We start from the raw sequence: 18,001 nt of genomic DNA, 5'->3' as shown, positions 1-18,001 counted from the left end.
AAATGAGTACCTGGTGCGGTGTGTAAACATTGCCACTGGGGCCATCCACCTCCTTGTGTGCCATTTTCGGACTTCATAGCTGCTCGTTAACATCACTTGGAAGGTCATACGGGGGATCTTTTTCCTTTGTTGGCACAGTAGGGAGTAGAGCTGGTGGTGCATCCACCAGTGATCTTAGTCAGTCAACCCATGGCACCTGCTGGGTCTGTCCCATGACCTCCTGTCAGCAGAGATCCTTCGACACTTTGCGTGCCCTCAAAGTGCACCTGGCCTGTCACAGGTGCCGTGGTGACGTCACCGCCACTTACTGGTGAATTGCGGGTGTTGTTGTTGTTGTGGGTGGTGATGATGTTCGGGTGGGTGGGTGTGTGGGTAGGGTGGTGGTGGTCAGTGGTGGTCGGTGGTGGTGGTGGTGGTAATGGTGGATGTAGATACTCATATTATCACATAGCTTTACATGAAGAGTCCAAGACTCATGTATGGACCCAAACACTCACATAGAGACCCATAGACTTGCATAACCTGAGTGATATCCACCGCTTATTCCACAATCAGCAAAAGCGTAAAGGTCACATTCATTGAGTTATTATTATTGTTGTTTAATGTTTAATTCTCTCTCACACACACGCACACACACACACACACGCGCACACACGCGCACACACGCGCACACACACGCACACACACGCACACACACGCTCGTGTTTCTCACCCCTTCCCGCTTTCAGAGCCAGAGACGTGAAAACTCGGCTGGGCTTTTTACGTCGGAAACACGACGGACAGTTAGCGGCGACGCCGACAGCCGGCCACGGGGAGACGTTCCTCGGCAGGCTCACTCGGGCCTCCAGGCAAGACGCCCCCTCACCCCCTCTCCCCTCCTTTACCGTAACACCGTTTAAGCCTCACCAGCTGGCCGGTGGCCACATCCCCAGCTCTACTGTGCATCGCCTGCTCCTCTCCCCTTACCCGTTAGGCCCCATCCCATTGCCTCTTCCCTCTTCGGCTCGGCGCCTTTCCTTTTTAGGCCCCGCCCCCATTTTCTGGAGGGCCCGCCTCTTCCTGTGCAGGCCCCACCCCTTCCTGTGCAGTGCAGACCTCGTCCCTTCTCACTGCCACAGGGTTGGGCTGCTTTGGGTTGTCGTGGTGGATGGAGTTAGCGGGGGGTAGTGGTGGATGGAGTCAGCGGGGGGGGTAGTGGTGGGTGGAGTCAGTGGGGGGTAGTGGTGGATGGATTCAGTGGGGGGGGGGTAGTGGTGGGTGGAGTCTGGAGGATTGTGGTGGGTGGAGTGAGTTGGGGGTAGTGGTGGGTGGAGTCAGTGGGGGGTAGTGGTGGGTGGATTCAGTGGGGGGGGGGGGTAGTGGTGGGTGGAGTCTGGAGGATTGTGGTGGGTGGAGTGAGTTGGGGGTAGTGGTGGGTGGAGGTAGTGATGGGTGGAGTCATAGGGGGGCAGTGGTGGGTGGAGTCAGTGGGGGTAGTGGGTGGCCTCAGCAGTCGTGGTGGGCGGGCTCAGTCGACCAATACCGACCTTGTTCACGTTCGTCACGCAGGCCGAGTGCGGAGGAGGTGATGAGCTGGAGCGAGTCTTTCGACAACGTCCTCTCTCACAAGCGTGAGTCTCGTCAACCTCTCCTTTACTCTCCCGGTGGCCCGTCGATGGGTCATATAGCGGCGCACCACCGTTGGTATCCCGCGCGACGTTCTTGTAGTGGCGAGGACTGTCGCGACGGGAGGCGCCGCTGCGTTCGCAGGGCGGTGAAGCGGCCCAGCGGTGACCACCGCTCGTTGCAGAGGTTCGTGGTTCAAATCCGGCAGGCCGCCCTGGTTAACACTGCGGCGTGCCGAGAAACTTTTGGCGGTTCACCGGTATTGTGTGCGCCGCGGTGGCTAGGAGATATTAACTACCTCGCCTGGTATACAGAAGGTCGCGGGTTCGATCCCGACCCTGACGCCTGCTGTGCATCTGGAGTTTGCGATGTCTCTCTCCCCGTGGTCACGTGGATTTTTCTCCGCGTCCTCCGGTTTTACACCCTCCAGATTTAGAATCAACGAGACGCGTTCAGAGTATTTGGCTGCTGTAAATTTCCGCGTGATGATGATGATGAGTCACTTCATTGAGCTATCATTTGCGATGGCCTGGTCACTTCTGACAGTTTAGTTTAGAACCAAGCGAGCTGCCGATGAGACCCCGCGCGTCGAAACCGCTCCAGGTCGGCACCGCTGCGATCGCCGTGCCGTCCGAAACGCGACGTCGCTCCCCCCCCCCCCCACCGCGCCCCTCCCCCCACCCCCTTTGTGACGTTGCCTTCCGCGTGCGTGATGAGCAGATGGCGTGCGGCTGTTCCACGCCTTCCTGCGCAGCGAGTTCTCGGAGGAGAACCTCGAGTTCTGGCTGGCGTGCCGCGAGCACCAGCGGCTGGGATCGGCGTCGCGCCGATCGGCGCACGCCCGCAAGATCTACGGCGAGTTTGTGGCCACGCAGGCCCCACGCGAGGTGGGTGGGGGGAGGGGGATGTTCGGTCGCTTGGGGCCTGGTCAAGAGATTCTGTGCAACGTTGCTTCAGGATCAGGATGTTCGTGCGCGCTTGTTGAACTTCTTACACACCGTACGTAGCCAAACCGTGCTTTATCGGAGGTGCGGGGGGGGACAGTGAAAAGCATTTGAAAAGAAATGAGTTTCCAATCTAGTTGTACACATCTTTATTCACACTGGAGGAATCTGATGAGCTATGAAGCTCTTCTTATCGCAGATGTCAAGGAGGGGCCAGTCGGAAAGTTACAGCAACGAACGATACGAAAAAAAGACGATAGGAGTGCAAAGTATAGGACTGGTAAGTAAATCACCGCAATCACCAGGGTTAGCCAATCCTTATAGCCACCTGGCGGTCGCTGATTATGACGATAACAATAACAACAATAACAAAGGTGCAGCCCTGCAATTTCCTAAGTCATGCCACACTTGCTGGCGGAAGGGCCTCCACTCCGGCGTGTTTATTTGGCCTGCTCTTCCAGCTGTCTTGTTGGGTAGAGGTGGGTGGACTCACACTTCACCCCACGCCACCGCACGCCACCTGCCGATTGTCTTGACGGTGATCGTATCCACTCACTCTGCTGTGTGGACAGAGGCGGTGGTGGGGGGGTGCGGTAGAGACTTCCCCCATTGTGTCAGCTGCCCCCCATTGTTTCAGCTGGAATCGAACCGGCAAATTCCACATTTCATAAAGACAAAGATCCCCCGTGTGTAGCCTTCATCGGACTGGTGGGGCAAGTGCCGTTAGCGAGTGGCGCCTGTGACGGCCGGCACGGCAGGGGGTGGGTGGACAGCACCAGGGCCCAGTCGCGATGTTAACTGCACACCGCACCAGGTACTCATTTGAGGCTGAGTCGACCTAGGGGAGGCTAAGGACCGGTTCAGATAATCGTCACCGGTGTTGGTCGTGAGAGGGAATCGAGCTCCGGTTGCCTCGTTGCATCACACTTCAACTACCACCACAACCACCACGACAACCACCACTACAACCACCACCACAACACCCACCACTGCAACCACCACTGCAACCACCACCACAACCACCACCACAACCACCACGACAATCACCATCACAACCACCACCACAACCACCACCACAACCACCACCACAACCACCACCACAACCACCACGACAATCACCATCACAACCACCACTACAACCACCACCACAACCACCACCACAACCACCACCAAAACCACCACGACAACCACCACGACAACCACCACTGTGATAACCAACACCGCCGCCGTGGTCGTGTCCCCGCCCACTGCCCACGCCGCCGCCGCCAGGTGAACCTGGACGCGATGACGCGGGCGGCCGTGTCGGAGCGCCTGCGGGCGGCGCCGGCGTCCCCGGGCGCGTTCCGCTCGGCGCAGGCGCGGATCCGCGGCCTCATGGAGGGCGACTCGTACCCCCGCTTCCTGCGCTCCGCCGCCTACACCCAGCTGAGCGCCACGGCCGCCCCCCGGCATCCTCCGCCGACGCCGACGCCGCCGCCGTCCCGCCGCTGACCGGCGTTCGGCGGCGCCCCGAGCGCGAATCGGTCGGGGGATTTCATTTTCCCCCAAGATTGGGGTTTATTTTATTTATTGCGTATTTCCGTGTTGAAGCACCTGGGCGACATTGTTCGTCGTCGACATCGACAGGATAGCGCGGCGGCACCGCCGGCTGCCACGCTCGGTAACGGTGACGCATCGCAGCGCGCTGTCCGCTCCGCGGTTAATGGCACCGTCCAGAAATGGGTGAGGCCATCGCGCGTGGGCAACGTCCCCGTGGTAGATTTGACAAATTTACACCACGCAGCGCTCACGTGGGGTGGCAGCAGCAGCAGTGGCATCAACTGCATCAGCTGCATCAGCAGCAGCGTGAGCAGCTGAGTCAGCAGCGTCAGAAGCAGCGTCGCTCACTCCCCGAGAACCCTCCGCAGGCCATGTAAGTGACACAGCAGCGGCGCTTTCCTGGTGCGATGATCGCCAGGCACCGTGCGAGCGATAGTCCCAGGTGATCTTCGAGTAAACCATCAACCGATGCCTGCGAGAGAGAGAGATGGGGGGGGACACCGTCGCGTCCACGCATTCCGGAGCGGACACCTCGGGGGTTCCGTCTCGGCTGCGACAGCGGCGATGAGCGGCCGTTACGGTCGCCCGGCAAATGATCATCCCAGCGGGATGCTTTGGGGACAGCTTCCGTCCAGCAGCGGATCGATCATCCCTGACGGCGATGACGACAATGATGATGATGACAATCGTGACGATGACGAAGACGACGATAATGATGATGATGATGAAGACGACGATGACAATTACAAACGATGATGACGACGACGACGCCACGCAATCCTGCGATGTGACACCTGCTCGCCAGCCGAATTCCGTCGCTCCATCTCCGCACCGGGCGCCCCTCTTGCACACACTCCCCCACCATCCCCTTGGCTGCCTGGCGGTGGGCGAGATCAGAGCTGCACGCGGTTTCATTTGCAACGAGAGTTTTAGCAGAAAGCTTTTAATATTTACGTTCTATATATATGTGCATGGGGCTGTTCAGTCTTTTTAAACCTTTCCCGTTCCGAGACGTCTGCAAGTAGCAGGCTGGTGGGTGGGTGGGTGGGAGGGTGTCCCGTTCACCGCTGAGTATCGGAACTTGCGACCAGCTCGGCGCTAATTTGATCTAGAGAGGCGCGGCAGCAGCAGCAGCAGCAGCGGCAGCTGCTACTCACCGCAGAGAACCGTGGCGACACGACCACCGCCACTCTACAATAGCAGGCGTCACCACTGTGCCGCACGCCCCTCCCGCACGGCCTTGTGGCAGCCCTGGTACCGATCACGTTTTTATTTTTTTGTCGTTTTTTTCTTGGCAATGTACACCACGTATGTCATCAGAACAAAACGATGACGTGCACTGTGTAGTCATCACAACGGAATGATGACCTGCACTGTGTACATCATTGGAACAAAATGATGACGTGCACCATGTACATCATCCGATTGGAATTATCAGGTGAACCGCGTACATCATCGGAATGGGAAAGGGTTAATTGGGGTTCGTGTTAACGTGCTGACGGTGTATTAACTGTCCATTCCACTAATCGCCTGCAGTGTAATGAAGCGTGCGCAATCCAAAGATGTATACAAATTCTCACGAGTGTATTCACGCACGCATTTATATTCGCAGCAATAATAACCACCCCTATCCAGGGAAAAAAAAAACTCCCCCTACCGAGTCTCTCCAAACTTGTGTCTGGGGGGACCCCGCTGTGATTCCTTCCTCGGTTGTCGAGTTTCACCCCCGCGGGGGGGGGGGGGGGGGCGAGCGCCGCCATCGACGTGAAGGCGTCGTCGTCACGGGGCGAAGCGTCCGCTCGGAGATCACGCAGAGCCCCCCCCTCCCCCTCATCTCCCCCCCCCCCTCCTCCTTCCCACTCCTCCCCTCCTCTCACCTCCTCCCCCTCCTCTCACCTCCCCCATCTCCCCCTCCCCCCTCCTCTCACCTCCCCACTCCTCCCTCTTCCGCCTCCTCCCCCCCTTCCTCCTACCACCTCCCCCTTTCCCCCTCCTCTCACCTTCCCCCTCTCCCCTCTTCCCCCCCTCCCCCTCTCCTATCACCCCCCCCCCATCCTCTCACCTCCCCACTCCCTCCTCCTGCGCCTCCTCCCTCCCTCCTCTGCTTGCCTCCTCCCTCATCATCCGTTCGCCCCCTCCCTCCCCCTCCTTCTCCTCCCCTTCCTCCCACCCCCCCTGTCCTCCCCCCTCCCCCCCTCTCTGGTCTCTGGGCCACGTGGCCCACTTCTTTCCGTGCGCGAGCGAACGCGGGTGTCGGGAGGGAACCCAAGTCGCATGCAAGGGAGATCAACAACTCGCAGGTCCACACAGATGGGTTCACGAATCCACTTGCCCCCCCTACTCTTGTCTCCTGGCCAACTTCGCACGCGCCCAGAGCAGGTTTGTGAGCTCTACAAATCTCGACGTGATCCACCAACCCTTGCCTCCGCAGCAGGGTTGTGGGAAACCTCATCCTGAGCGAGGGTTGCATCTTTGCACAGACAAAGATCCACCATGTAGCGTTCAACAGACTGCCGGGGCAAGTGCTGTTAGCGAGCAAAGACAAAGATCCCCCATGTAGCGTTCAACAGACTGTTGGGGCAAGTGCTGTTAGCGAGCAAAGACACAGATCCCCCAGGAAGTCTTTAACAGAGTGCCAGGGCAAGTGCTGTTAGCGAGCACCTATTAAGGCCGGCACGGCGCACGAGGGGGTGGGTGTCCAGCACCACGCCCGGCCGCCTTTGTCTCCCCAGTGGCGATGTTAACGCGCACCGACCCGGGCACGCTACTCGTTTAAGGCCGAGCCGACCTAAGGGGAGGCACCAAGGACCGCTTCACACATTCGTCACCGCTGTTGGCCGCGAGTGGGAATTCGATCCTGGGTCTGCCGGAGTGCCGACCGCTGCGCCACCGCTCCCTGACCTGTGGCGCTTCACGACCTGCGATGTCACGAGCCCAGAGGGCGTCAATGGGAGTCCAGCTTGGACGTAAACAACCGGGCGATCCCCGTCACGCTTTGCCTCATCATGCCAATAGGACTTGCACCGTTTGTGTTTTTGTTTCATCGTAATCGTCGTCGTCAATTGCCACAACCGTGAGGATGGAACGGAGTGGGCGCGGCTCTTTTGGATCGCGAGCCCAGCGCACTGCTCGCTCCGCCACTCGCTCGGGAGCATCATCAGCAGCACCATCAGGAGCACCATGAGCATCATCAGCAGCACCATCAGCACCACCAGCACCATGAGCATCATCAGCAGCACCATCAGCACCACCAGCACCATGAGCATCATCAGCAGCACCATCAGCACCACCATCAGCATCATCATCAGCAGCACCATCAGCATCATCAGCAGCAGCATCATCAGCATCATCAGCAGCAGCAGCAGAAGCTGCATCATCGCAGGTGGAGGTGGCATCTAAAGGTCACCAATAAAGTTGCGCGCTCCAGGACGGGAGGGGAGCACAGGGGGGGAGGGGGCGTCGTTCTCACGCCTCCGCGGGCACGCGGACGGTGAATGTCGAGCGCCGCGGTGGAGACGCAGCAGCGGCACGCGGAGCAGCACGAGGAGGTGGAGGAGGAGTACCAGGAGGTGGAGGGGCAGGTGGTGGAGGGGCAGGTGGTGGAGGTGGAGGGGCAGGTGGTGGAGGTGGAGGGGCAGGTGATGGAGGTGGAGGGGCAGGTGATGGAGATGGAGGGGCAGGTGATGGAGGTGGAGGGGCAGGTGGAGGAGGTGGAGGGGCAGGTGGAGGAGGTGGAGGAGGAGGAGGAGCAGGTGGAGGAGCAGATGGAGGAGCAGGTGGAGGTGGAAGCTTTGAGGACCATGGAAGAAGGGGAGACGCCACTGACACCTCAGAGCCGCCTCTGGGACCTGCTCCTTTTGGAGCAGAACGCCGGCCACAGCGAGGAGACAAAGTAAGCGATGCGACCTCGGGTCGCGCTCCTGCTGCTGCTCCTGCTGCTGCTGCAGCAGCAGCTTCTCCGATATGCCATCGAGTTGTGCCGCTAGTTGCTGTTGTTGTTGATGATGATAGGCGCGATGTCCGACGTTTCGCTCCATCTGCTGGGAGAATATTCAGGAAACGACTTGGTTAGGTTCTGAGTTTGCCTGGTGACTTGGTCAGTCGGGTTTTCAACTGGCTGATGACTTGGTCAGTCGGGTTCTGAACTGGCTGATGACTTGGTTAGTCGGGTTCTGAACTGGCTGATTACGTTTTTAGTTGGGTTCTGACCTGGCCTGGTGACTTGGTTAGTTGAGTTCTGACCTGGCTGGTGACTTTTTTAGTCGGGTTCTGACCTGGCCTGGTGACTTGGTTAGTTGAATTCTGAACTGACTGACCTTGCCAACTTATGCATTTCAACTGGCTGATGATTTGGGTCGTCGGCTTATGAACAGACGGGACCTTCGTGACTTCAAATTTGTGCTCGCAAAAGAAATCCATTGGCGGCCTTTGTGGATCGGCGGCCGTGCGTTCGCCACTCGTTGCAAATGCGGTTCGCGGTTCGAATCCCGGCAGGGGCTGCCCTGGTTAATACTACGGCGCCTGGTTTTTCGCTGGATCGGACGGCAGGACGTCTTTGAAGTTCCCGTGTCACTCGCCAGTCGGGGACAGCTGCCACTGGGGGGGTGTCCTCAGGCATAGCGACTGCTCCCCCCCCCGTGCAACCACCGCAGGCTGTGTCTGTGTGACAGCGACGGTGCCAGGAGCATGTGGACTCAATTATAACTTGGGTCCATCCCCCCTTCCACCAAAATGTTTTCATAAAAGTCTTCAGTGGTTTCCTATGTAATGATTCTGAGCCAGTGTTAATCTCTTTGGATAATGCCACAGGGTGGAAATTCCACGTTCACGTGGCTGCAATGTATCTTCTTATGACGTCATCATCATCGGCCACGATCAATCCACGGGAACCGATTCCGCTATCACTCGCCACTGATGTCTGACCATGGCCGGGAATCGAACTCAAGTCGCCAGATTCGTGACGCGGTCGATGCGTGTGCGTTGAACTTCTTTCGCACCGCACGTAGCCAGCCGTGCTAATCGGAGTGCGCCAAACCACTGCGTGTGACCCGAGCGATGCAGTACCATCACGTTGAAGGTCGAGGCCAAGGTGCAGCCCTGCAAGTTGCTTGCCCACGGCAAATGCGCTCCCGCGAGGAACCACTCTCCAGAGAGGCCCTCCAGAGTTGTACTCCGGCCGGTGGGAAGGTGGTGCCCTGCACTGTGTGTGGACCAGAGGGTAACTGAATGAAGAGGCAATGTCAGAAGTAGCTCTGTGATATCCAGTTCTGTGGGCCTCTCTCTAATATGGGGGGGGGCTGTGGGGCGAGGCGGGGGAGATGTAGAGCCACCACTTTGCGCCACCACCACTGCACACCACCACTGCCACCACCACTGCCACCACCACCGCCGCCACTACCACCAGCGCCACCACCCTTGCTGTTCGCGACACCACGTGGCGTGGCAGGGGGTTGCGAGTGGATTAGGAATAAAAAAAATAAAACTGTTGTTGGCTCGCCTCGTGGTCTAAATCGTCGAGCGCCGCAGTGATGAGATGGTGAAAGGTGGGGGGGGATAAAAGGTGGGGGGATGAAAGGTGATTGGGGGGGGGATGAAAAGTGGTGGGAGAGGTGAAAGGTGTGGGGAGGGATGAAAAGTGGTGGGGGGGGGTGAAAGGTGGGGGGGATGAAAGGTGGGGGGGGGGGGGGTGAAAGGTGGGGGGGGGATGAAAGGTGGGGGGGTGGATGAAAGGTGGGTGGGGATGAAAGGTGGGGGGGGGGGGTGCATTTTTACCGCCCGCGAGCTCACCGCACGCGACACGATGTTGGATATTTGTTAATTTTTAATCGACTCGCAGAGAGAGGGCGAACTTTGCGCGGCGGTAAATATTTTCATTCGGAAAAGATCGAGCGACGGATTAAGCCGCCGGTACCCTCCCTTGACGTTGTTTGGTTGTTAATCGTCGTAATTAGAATCGTCGCAGCAGCGGCGGCGGATTTTGGCGATAGCGATTGAACAAAGACCGTGGCCATCTCATCAGCGCGCATTCATCTGCGCTTCTGCGGCCATCTGGAACGACACGAGGAAGCCCCTTCCTGGTGCTTATGCATTTTTAAATCATCAAGATTAGCACACGCATTTCTTGATAACTGCGTTGCGTGTGTCTGTTTGTTTAGTTTGTTTCGCACGGTTTTGGCTATGTAAGGTGTGAAAGAAGTTCAACATATAGGGACTCCTCTACTTACGAACATTCGACTTACGAACTTTCAGAGATGCGAACAAACCTGGTCCCGTGTGTCCAGTTGCCTGTTCGGACCGAGAGTCGTAAGTTCAACCGCCACGCAAAATATAGTGGTGATGGCATCTACATCTGCAGAACATTAAGAACCAGTGGCAGGCTGTGGTAGGAGCAGCCGTGGCAGGAACGGAGCGGAGGGGCGTTCACCAAGGCATTGCGGAGCGCAACAAATACGACCTCCTCCGCGTTCCCCCAATGAAACTTCTGACCCTTGGCCATCAAGGTGTGGAGGGATTTTGCGATGGTAGCGAACCCGGCGACAAAACGTCGATAATAAGACGCGAACCCTATAAAACTCCGCACCTACCCCACCGACGTGGGGGTTAGCCAAGTCCGAACACAAGCGGTTTTGTCGGGGTCCGTCGCAATGCCCGATTCACTGACAATATCACCGAGATACCGGAAGGATTTTTGAAGGAGGTGACACTTTTGTGGCTTAAATTTAAGATTGGCCGCACGCATTTCTAGAAAGACAGCATGTAACCGAGCAAGGTGTTCTTTGAACGTACGGCTAAAGACGATAACATCGTCGAGGTATATTAAACATGAGTCCCACTGAAGTCCAGCTAGGACCATCTCCATCAATCGTTGGAACGGAGCCGGCGCGGAGTGGAGCCCCATCGAAAGCCGATTGAACTTGAATAGGCCCTGAGGTGTACGAAAGGCTGATTTTGTTCTAGATTTGAAGTTTTCGTGACGGCAACGATCCATACTCTTTGGTTTTGTCGATAAAGTCACGTAGGTTAAAAAGGCTGTTTTGGGCCTAGAGGCTTCGTCCAGTGGCAACTTCCAAAATCCGGACAGGAGATCAAGGGTAGAGAAGTAGTGGGTGCCCGCTAAGGCGTCCAGAGAATCGTCCAACTGAGGGAGAGGATAAACATCAGCTACAGATATCTTAATTCTAGATTTGAAGCTTTCGTGACTGCAATGATTCATATTCATAGGTTTTTTCGGTGAAGTCACGTAGGTAATTTTTTTTTTTTACTTTTATTAATTTTAATTTTTTTTACCTACGTGACTTTACCGAAAAAAACCTAAGAATACAGATATCTTGTTGAGCTTGCGAAAATCGACACAGAAGCGCAAGCTACCATAATGCTTTTTAACAAGAATGATAGGGGCTCCCCACGGGCTGGTGGACGGTGAAATGATGTTTGCGGCGAGCATCTCATCAACCGCAAGCCGAACATGCTCCTTCTCAGCAGAACTCGGCTGGTAAGGGTTCTGCCGGATGGGAGCGGCATCGCCCGTATCGATATGGTGGCTCAAAAGCGTAGTACGGCCGATGTCAAATTTCCCCATGCTATAAACGTCAGCGAACTCACGTAAGAGCGCCCTCAAGTCATCCCTCTGGGAGTCGGACAATTCCACACTTTCTGAACAAAGTGAATTCAACTACTCGTCGTCCGAACCCTTACGCGGCGGCGCATTAGACACGATCTCCACACCCCCAACAACACATCCCTCGTGAAGCGCGGGCGACGCATGCGCTAACACGGTGCCTTCCTGAACAATGAACGTGTCTAGCCCAGCGTTGAGAACCTGGATGAAGGGTTCCTGGTCGTTGGACACCAGAGTCTGGGTTCCAACTAATGTCAATCCCAAGAGGATCCCTCCCGCAGTCGCCGTCCGGTTTAATGGCTTGCGCAAGCGTAAGGGGATCAGCATTTGTGCGTCAGGGGGAACACGAACCGTCTTGGACACCATTGCTTGCACAGTGGCGTTGGCCGTACACACCCGAGCGAGAGACGGTAAAAATGCCATACGACGGCCCGACAGCAATTCAATGCATCCTTGGTCAATGAGAATTTTGACCGGCATTTGACCCTAAAAATTAGTCCCGAGCAAGCATGGAACCGCAAGGGACGTCGATACGAGAACCAGTCCCATTCATTTAACATCGCCAATACACACCTGTGCGGATATTTTATCAATGATGCCCAATGGAGCTGCCATTTGTGGCGAAGCAAGAAACATCAACGGGGCATAGGGCACGGCATTTAGTGGGCAAAATGTTATAGATTAGCTCATAAATTATGGTCCGCAACGCACCAGTGTCAACGAGCATCCTAATATCGACCCCTTCGATTGAACCAACAACAACAGATGAATCAGCGGTCGCGGCAACCCATCTATGGGCCAGCTCCGACCAGCGGCCAGTCGGCGGATGGATGACGGCGGTGGTCCGGAGAGGCGCCGTCGTGGCGCAAGGCAACCCGCTGAGACGTGTCCCGGCAGGCCGCAGTTGAAGCACCCGGCGCGGACACGCCCCGGACGAGGTGATGTCCTCCCTCGGCAATGGAAGTCGTCCCGTCGTGCCATGCCGTCCCCTCTTCAACCTCCGCCCTGAGTCGATGCGCAGGCTTAAGGCGGCTCTGTGACCTCAGGTGTATCCCGCGCCTCACAAGGCGCGGCACACACTCCCAACTATTTGTCTCGTTGCAAGAGCAGGTGAGCTTGAATGCACCTGGAAACTTTGAGCAAACACAAGTCATCATCGTCGATGGCTTGAATGACGATATGGAGGTCTCGTTTGGACGGCGGTCCGTAGATCGCCGCCATCTACTTTAACGCTTGCTGCAGCGTGGACCTGTCCCCTAGCAGGATGGTGACATGCTGCCAGGGCGTCGTCGTACAGGGCGGCGGGAAGCGCCCTCAGTGCCTCTGTCTCCGTCCACCCCACCATCTCGCTGTTGGAAAGGAAGCACCGCTGGAAGGCCGCCCAGTCACCTCCCGCGGCTGAAAATTATTTGAAAACGGGCAGGCGGCGTTGAAGAGATGGAGTGTGCACAGGCGATCGCGGTGCAGCTTCGATTTTGGCGGGAACTCCACTCCGCTCCACAACAAGATGGCGGCCGTATACATGGGCTGTGCTGCAGAGGCTCCTGATTAGCGGGAATCTTGGGCAGGAATCGCGGAGGCTCCCGGTTGGCGGCGCGTTTTGGCGGGAAATGCGGAAGTTTTGGCGGGAACCGCGGAAACTTCGGCAAAGACTGCCGCTCTGCGCGGCTCCATGTCTCTCTCCTCCACCGCTGAATCCCCACGGCGTGGAGAAGCTCAGCGAGGTGGGAGTGTTCCGCCCGGAGCACCCTCCCCAACGGTGGTGAGCCGTTGTACGGCCGGACGGCGTGCAGCTCCGTCGGCGGCGCCTCGCCTCCGTCCTCCGGGGTTGTCATCCCCGGGGCTGCTGGATCGTCGCCTTCTTCATCCGATGTCCTGGTACGTACCTTCCTTCTTGTATCCATTATCTATAGTTATTTAACTAAGAACGTTTGGCCACTTCTGACACCAGTTGTAGTGGGCTCAAACGGAGACTCAGACGCCCTGTTTGGAGGCAACACATTTATTAATACCAACACACTAACACAAAGGGGTAACTGCCCCATTACCAGATAGTAACCTATGATGGTGGTCCACCAGGCTAACTACACTAACTACACCGGGAGTAGCTACGATGGACGGGACCCCAGCTTGGGTCCAGGTCCCGTGTTGGTCTTGTCATCGGATTTAGGCATAGAACGTAGAGTCTTGAGGATCACAACAGCAACCGGTCCCACTGGGAGGCCGGCTTTTATCCTCTGTGGCCGGGCTCGCTCCTCTCCTAGCCACGACCCCCTTCTCGAACTATCGAGGAGGATCTCCGCTTGACACGTGGTCCCCCCAGCCCCCCTTTTGGGGGTCCCCGACATCCAGCGATGTCACTACAGAGGTATCCCTGCTCGCGCGGCAACATTGGAGAGGCCGGCTAGGCGGTCCACAATCTACCCGTTGTGCTGTGTGTGTGGGTGTGCGGAGCGGTAGTGTAGCGGTTAGCGCGCTGCACTATGAACCTGGCGACCCGAGTTCGATTCCCACTCACGGCCAAGGGGCCGTTCATAAATGACGTCATGCGATTTTGGACGATTTTTTAACCCCCCCTCGTCACGCGGCGTCAAAAAAAAAGTCAGACCCCCCTCAAATATGACGTCACAAAGCTTTGCCCCCTCCCCCAAAACCATATTTTCATTTTTAAAATAAAACATGCTTCAAATCGCTATTATAAACTATTGTCATTGTAGTTGCGTATTTAATGTGGCGCTGCACTCTGATGTTGTAGGAGAAAACACGTATTAAAAAGTATATTTAATTAAGTAGAACGTGTTGTCTATATTTATTTAAAGTTGCGCATTTTTATGTGGCGTCACATTTCTCAAACCCCCCCCCCCCCCTCGTCACACATCGTCACAAATGTCTGACCCCTCCCCCCCCACAGGTGCGTGACGTCATTTATGGACGGTCCCTAACACCAGTGACGATTATCTGAACCGGTCCTGGGCCTCATCTAGGTTGACTCAGCCTCAAATGAGTACCTGGTACGGTGTGTAAATATCGCCACTGGGGAAACAAAGGCGGTCAGGCGTGGTGCTGGCCACCCACCCCCTCGTGTACCGTTCCGGCCTTCATAGGTGCTCGTTAACAGCACTTGCCCCTATAGTCTGTTAAGGCTATACGGTGGATATTTGTCTTTTTATATTTTGTGTGGGTGTGTGGAGCCTCATTTTGCGAGTAACCAGCTTCGGTTTGACAGCAGAGTTCTCACTCCGAATCAGTCGGGCGGCATTCTATTTGTATCGGCTGCGTAATGCTGTGTGGAAGCTACCTGGTCTGTCGCTCCGCACGAAGTTCCGAGCCTTCTCGTCCACAGTGATGCCCTCCTTTCTCTATGCTTGTGAAACGTGGACCCCTCTAGTGAAACATCTGCGCCGGTTAGAAACATTCAGGTTGGCCCTGCCTACGATCCATCCTGGGTTTAACCAAGCTGGATTGTGTGAGGAGCTCACAAATCCTTGAAAGATCTGAACACATTCCCATCAGTGAGCTCCTCCGGCAGGCAAGGCTGCGTTGGCTGGGTCATGTATCCCGCATGCCCAGCCACCGCATGCCTAAGCAACTTCTTTTTGGCCGCATAGAGGGGGCTTAACGGGCACGAGATGGGCTTGAGAAGAGATGGAGCTGATGCTGTACGGGAGGATGTGAAGCTGAGTGGACTTGCCGATGACTACTCCCGCGGTATCAAGATCGGCCTCTATGGAGGAGGCTCGTGAAGGACGCTGCTACTATTGGGCAGTTGGAGGCGGTCACCCTCCAGCAACAACAGAGGGCAGAGGAGCGACGCTCACAACGAGTGGAGAGCCGCGCGGATAAAATACAGCAAGTTGACACAGTAGGGGGGTACAGCTGGTGCGTCTAGCAGTCATCTCAGTCAGCCAACCCATGGCGCCTGCTGGGTCTGTCCCGATACCTCCTGTCAGCAGCGAGCCTTCGACACTTCACGTGGCCTGGCACAGGCGTCGTGGTGACGTCACCGTAACTTCGTGGCGAATTGCGGCTATTGGTTGGTCGTGGCGAGGGTTAGGCTGTGACGCGGTGGTGCAACGGTTAGCGCTATGCTGCGCTACGAACACCGGCCACCAGAGTTCGATTCCCACTCACGGCCAACACCAGTGACGATTATCTGAAGCGGTTCTGGGCCTCTCCTATGTCCACTCAGCCTCAAACGAGTACCTGGTGCAGTGGTGTGGAAAAACATCGCCGCTGGGGAGACAAAGGCGGTCGGGTGCGGTGTTGGTCACTAACTCGTGTGCCGTGCCGGCCTTCATAGGTGCTGCGCGCAAACAGCACTTGCCCCAACAGTCTGTTAAAGGCTACGGGGGGGGGGTCTCTTTTTTTCTTTGCGATCGAGTAAATCCGCGGTGCAGTGTTGAAAACGTGACACCAGTCACGTTGTGTTGGGAGAGAGCGGGGGGGGGGGTTAGCTATGGGAGTAAACCGCAGAACCCCGGGGGGAACGCCAGGGTGAACAGGAGAACATGCAAACTCCACGCACAAAGAAGGAGACAAAGATCCCCCGTATAGCCTTTAACAGGCTGTTCGGGCAAGTGCTGTGAGCGCGCACCTTTGATGACCAACTCGGCACGCGAGGGGGAGAGTGGCCAGCAACACGCCCGACTGCCTTTGTCTTCCCAGTGTTCATGTGTACACACCGCACCAAGTACTCATTTGAGGCCGAGTCGACCTAGGGGAGGTCCGGGACCGTTTCGGGAAATCTTCGCTGGTGTTTGTCGGCCCGGGAGCGGGAATCGAACTCGTCGACCTCTGGGGCACGGCTTAGCACCATATTCTTGGTTCTTTCGGTAAAGTCACGGAGATATAAACAGAAAAATTATAAAATGAAATAAAAATTGAAAGTAATAAAAATAATATATTCTAAATCATAAAAGAAAAAAACCCACAATAAAAATTAAAGTAGTAAAATAAAATGAAAAATAAAAATAGATTGAAAATAATAAAAGCAAAAAAACCCCACGACGTTTCGATCGCAACGCAGGCGGTCTTCATCAGTCAGCATTTAACCGGCTCAGCACCAGTTCAGATTCGTCGTCACCAAGGCGCTCAAACTCTCACGCACAAACGTCGTCACTCCCCCCTCTGCATAGCGGGTGGCTGAGCCGTCCAAACCGAACAGTATGGGGTCACCTTAGTCGGGATTCGAACCCTAGTGGTGCTTGCCGCGAGGCACGGGAACTCCCAACCACCCTGCTCCCCCCCCCCGTCTCGCCGTGGATTTTGCAACAATGTTCTTGCCGATTTATAAATGTTGCAACTCTCCTTTTAATAGACATATCACCGTAATTGCCGTTTATGATTAATTTTACGGCTCCACGACCCCGCTCGATTGTGCACGCGCTCGTGGAGGCAGCCCATCCCAAGGTGGCCGTGTCACGGTCAGCAGCACCACGCGGCTTTGCCATCCAGAGGGCCACCGGTCCGACTCCATCTCCTGGCGCCACCGCAGTTGAAATGAGGGTCAAAGTTTATTAACCTCTTAACCCCACCCATCCCATACTCCCCATCACCCCGTCACGTCTGTCCACCCGGCAGAATGGTGGCTACGAGATTTTAAATACCTCGCCCGGTCTACAGGAGGTCGTGGGTTCGATCCCGACCCCTGACGCCTGCTGCAGTATATTTGGAGTTTGCGTTCCTTTATCTCTCTTATCATCATCACGGTGGCTAGGAGATGTTTACTACCTCGCCTGGTGTGCAGGAGGTCGCGTGGGTTCGATAACGACCCCTGACGCCTACTGCTGTATATTTTGAGTTTGCAGTGTCTCTCTCCCCGTGGCCACGTGGATTTTTTTTAGGGGTCTTCTGGTTTTTCCCCTCCACATTCAGAAACACGCGTGAGTATATGGCTGCTACTATAAATGCCCGCGCGATGATAATCAAACTTCGTCGAGCTGTTATTTATTTTCCAGAAGCCAGATCGCTTCTGAAATAGAGCTACGTAGCTCGGTGTGGAGGCTTACCTGGTAACGTGAAAAAAATAGAGAGATACGTTGACTAACGTCCACTTGACGTTCGTCCATTTCACTTTCGTCCACCAGACTTTCGTCCACCAGAATTTCGTCGCTTCACTCTTTCGGCCGTTTTCAATCATCACCACATTTCAACTTTCGTCCACGCGGCTCTCCTCTCTCATCCGATTTCATCGCAACCCTTCCACGACGTTCGCGCCACGCGCCATTTTTTTCGTTCAGTCTTTGAATATAATTCGTTCGGTGAGCATCTCTTATATTTGTGTGTATTCATATAT

The 18,001-nt window shown here is 56.0% G+C and overlaps 1 protein-coding gene across 1 annotated transcript in view; it reads left to right on the top strand.

The window, feature by feature from the left end:
* LOC144951246 (regulator of G-protein signaling 3-like) overlaps nucleotides 1-5,103 on the top strand; it is a 50,902-nt gene extending 45,799 nt beyond the window's left edge. Inside the window, exons 22-25 of the mRNA XM_078881396.1 lie at nucleotides 729-848; nucleotides 1,549-1,610; nucleotides 2,326-2,492; nucleotides 3,819-5,103. Coding sequence (XP_078737522.1) covers nucleotides 729-848; nucleotides 1,549-1,610; nucleotides 2,326-2,492; nucleotides 3,819-4,040 — 571 coding nt within the window. The 3' untranslated portion in view covers nucleotides 4,041-5,103. The remainder of the gene's footprint in view (nucleotides 1-728; nucleotides 849-1,548; nucleotides 1,611-2,325; nucleotides 2,493-3,818) is intronic.
* Nucleotides 5,104-18,001: the final 12,898 nt, after the last annotated feature.

The sequence above is a fragment of the Lampetra fluviatilis genome, chromosome 61, assembly GCF_964198595.1.
Source record: "Lampetra fluviatilis chromosome 61, kcLamFluv1.1, whole genome shotgun sequence".
Taxonomy (NCBI): domain Eukaryota; kingdom Metazoa; phylum Chordata; class Hyperoartia; order Petromyzontiformes; family Petromyzontidae; genus Lampetra; species Lampetra fluviatilis.
This window is presented reverse-complemented; position numbering and strand designations above follow the sequence as displayed.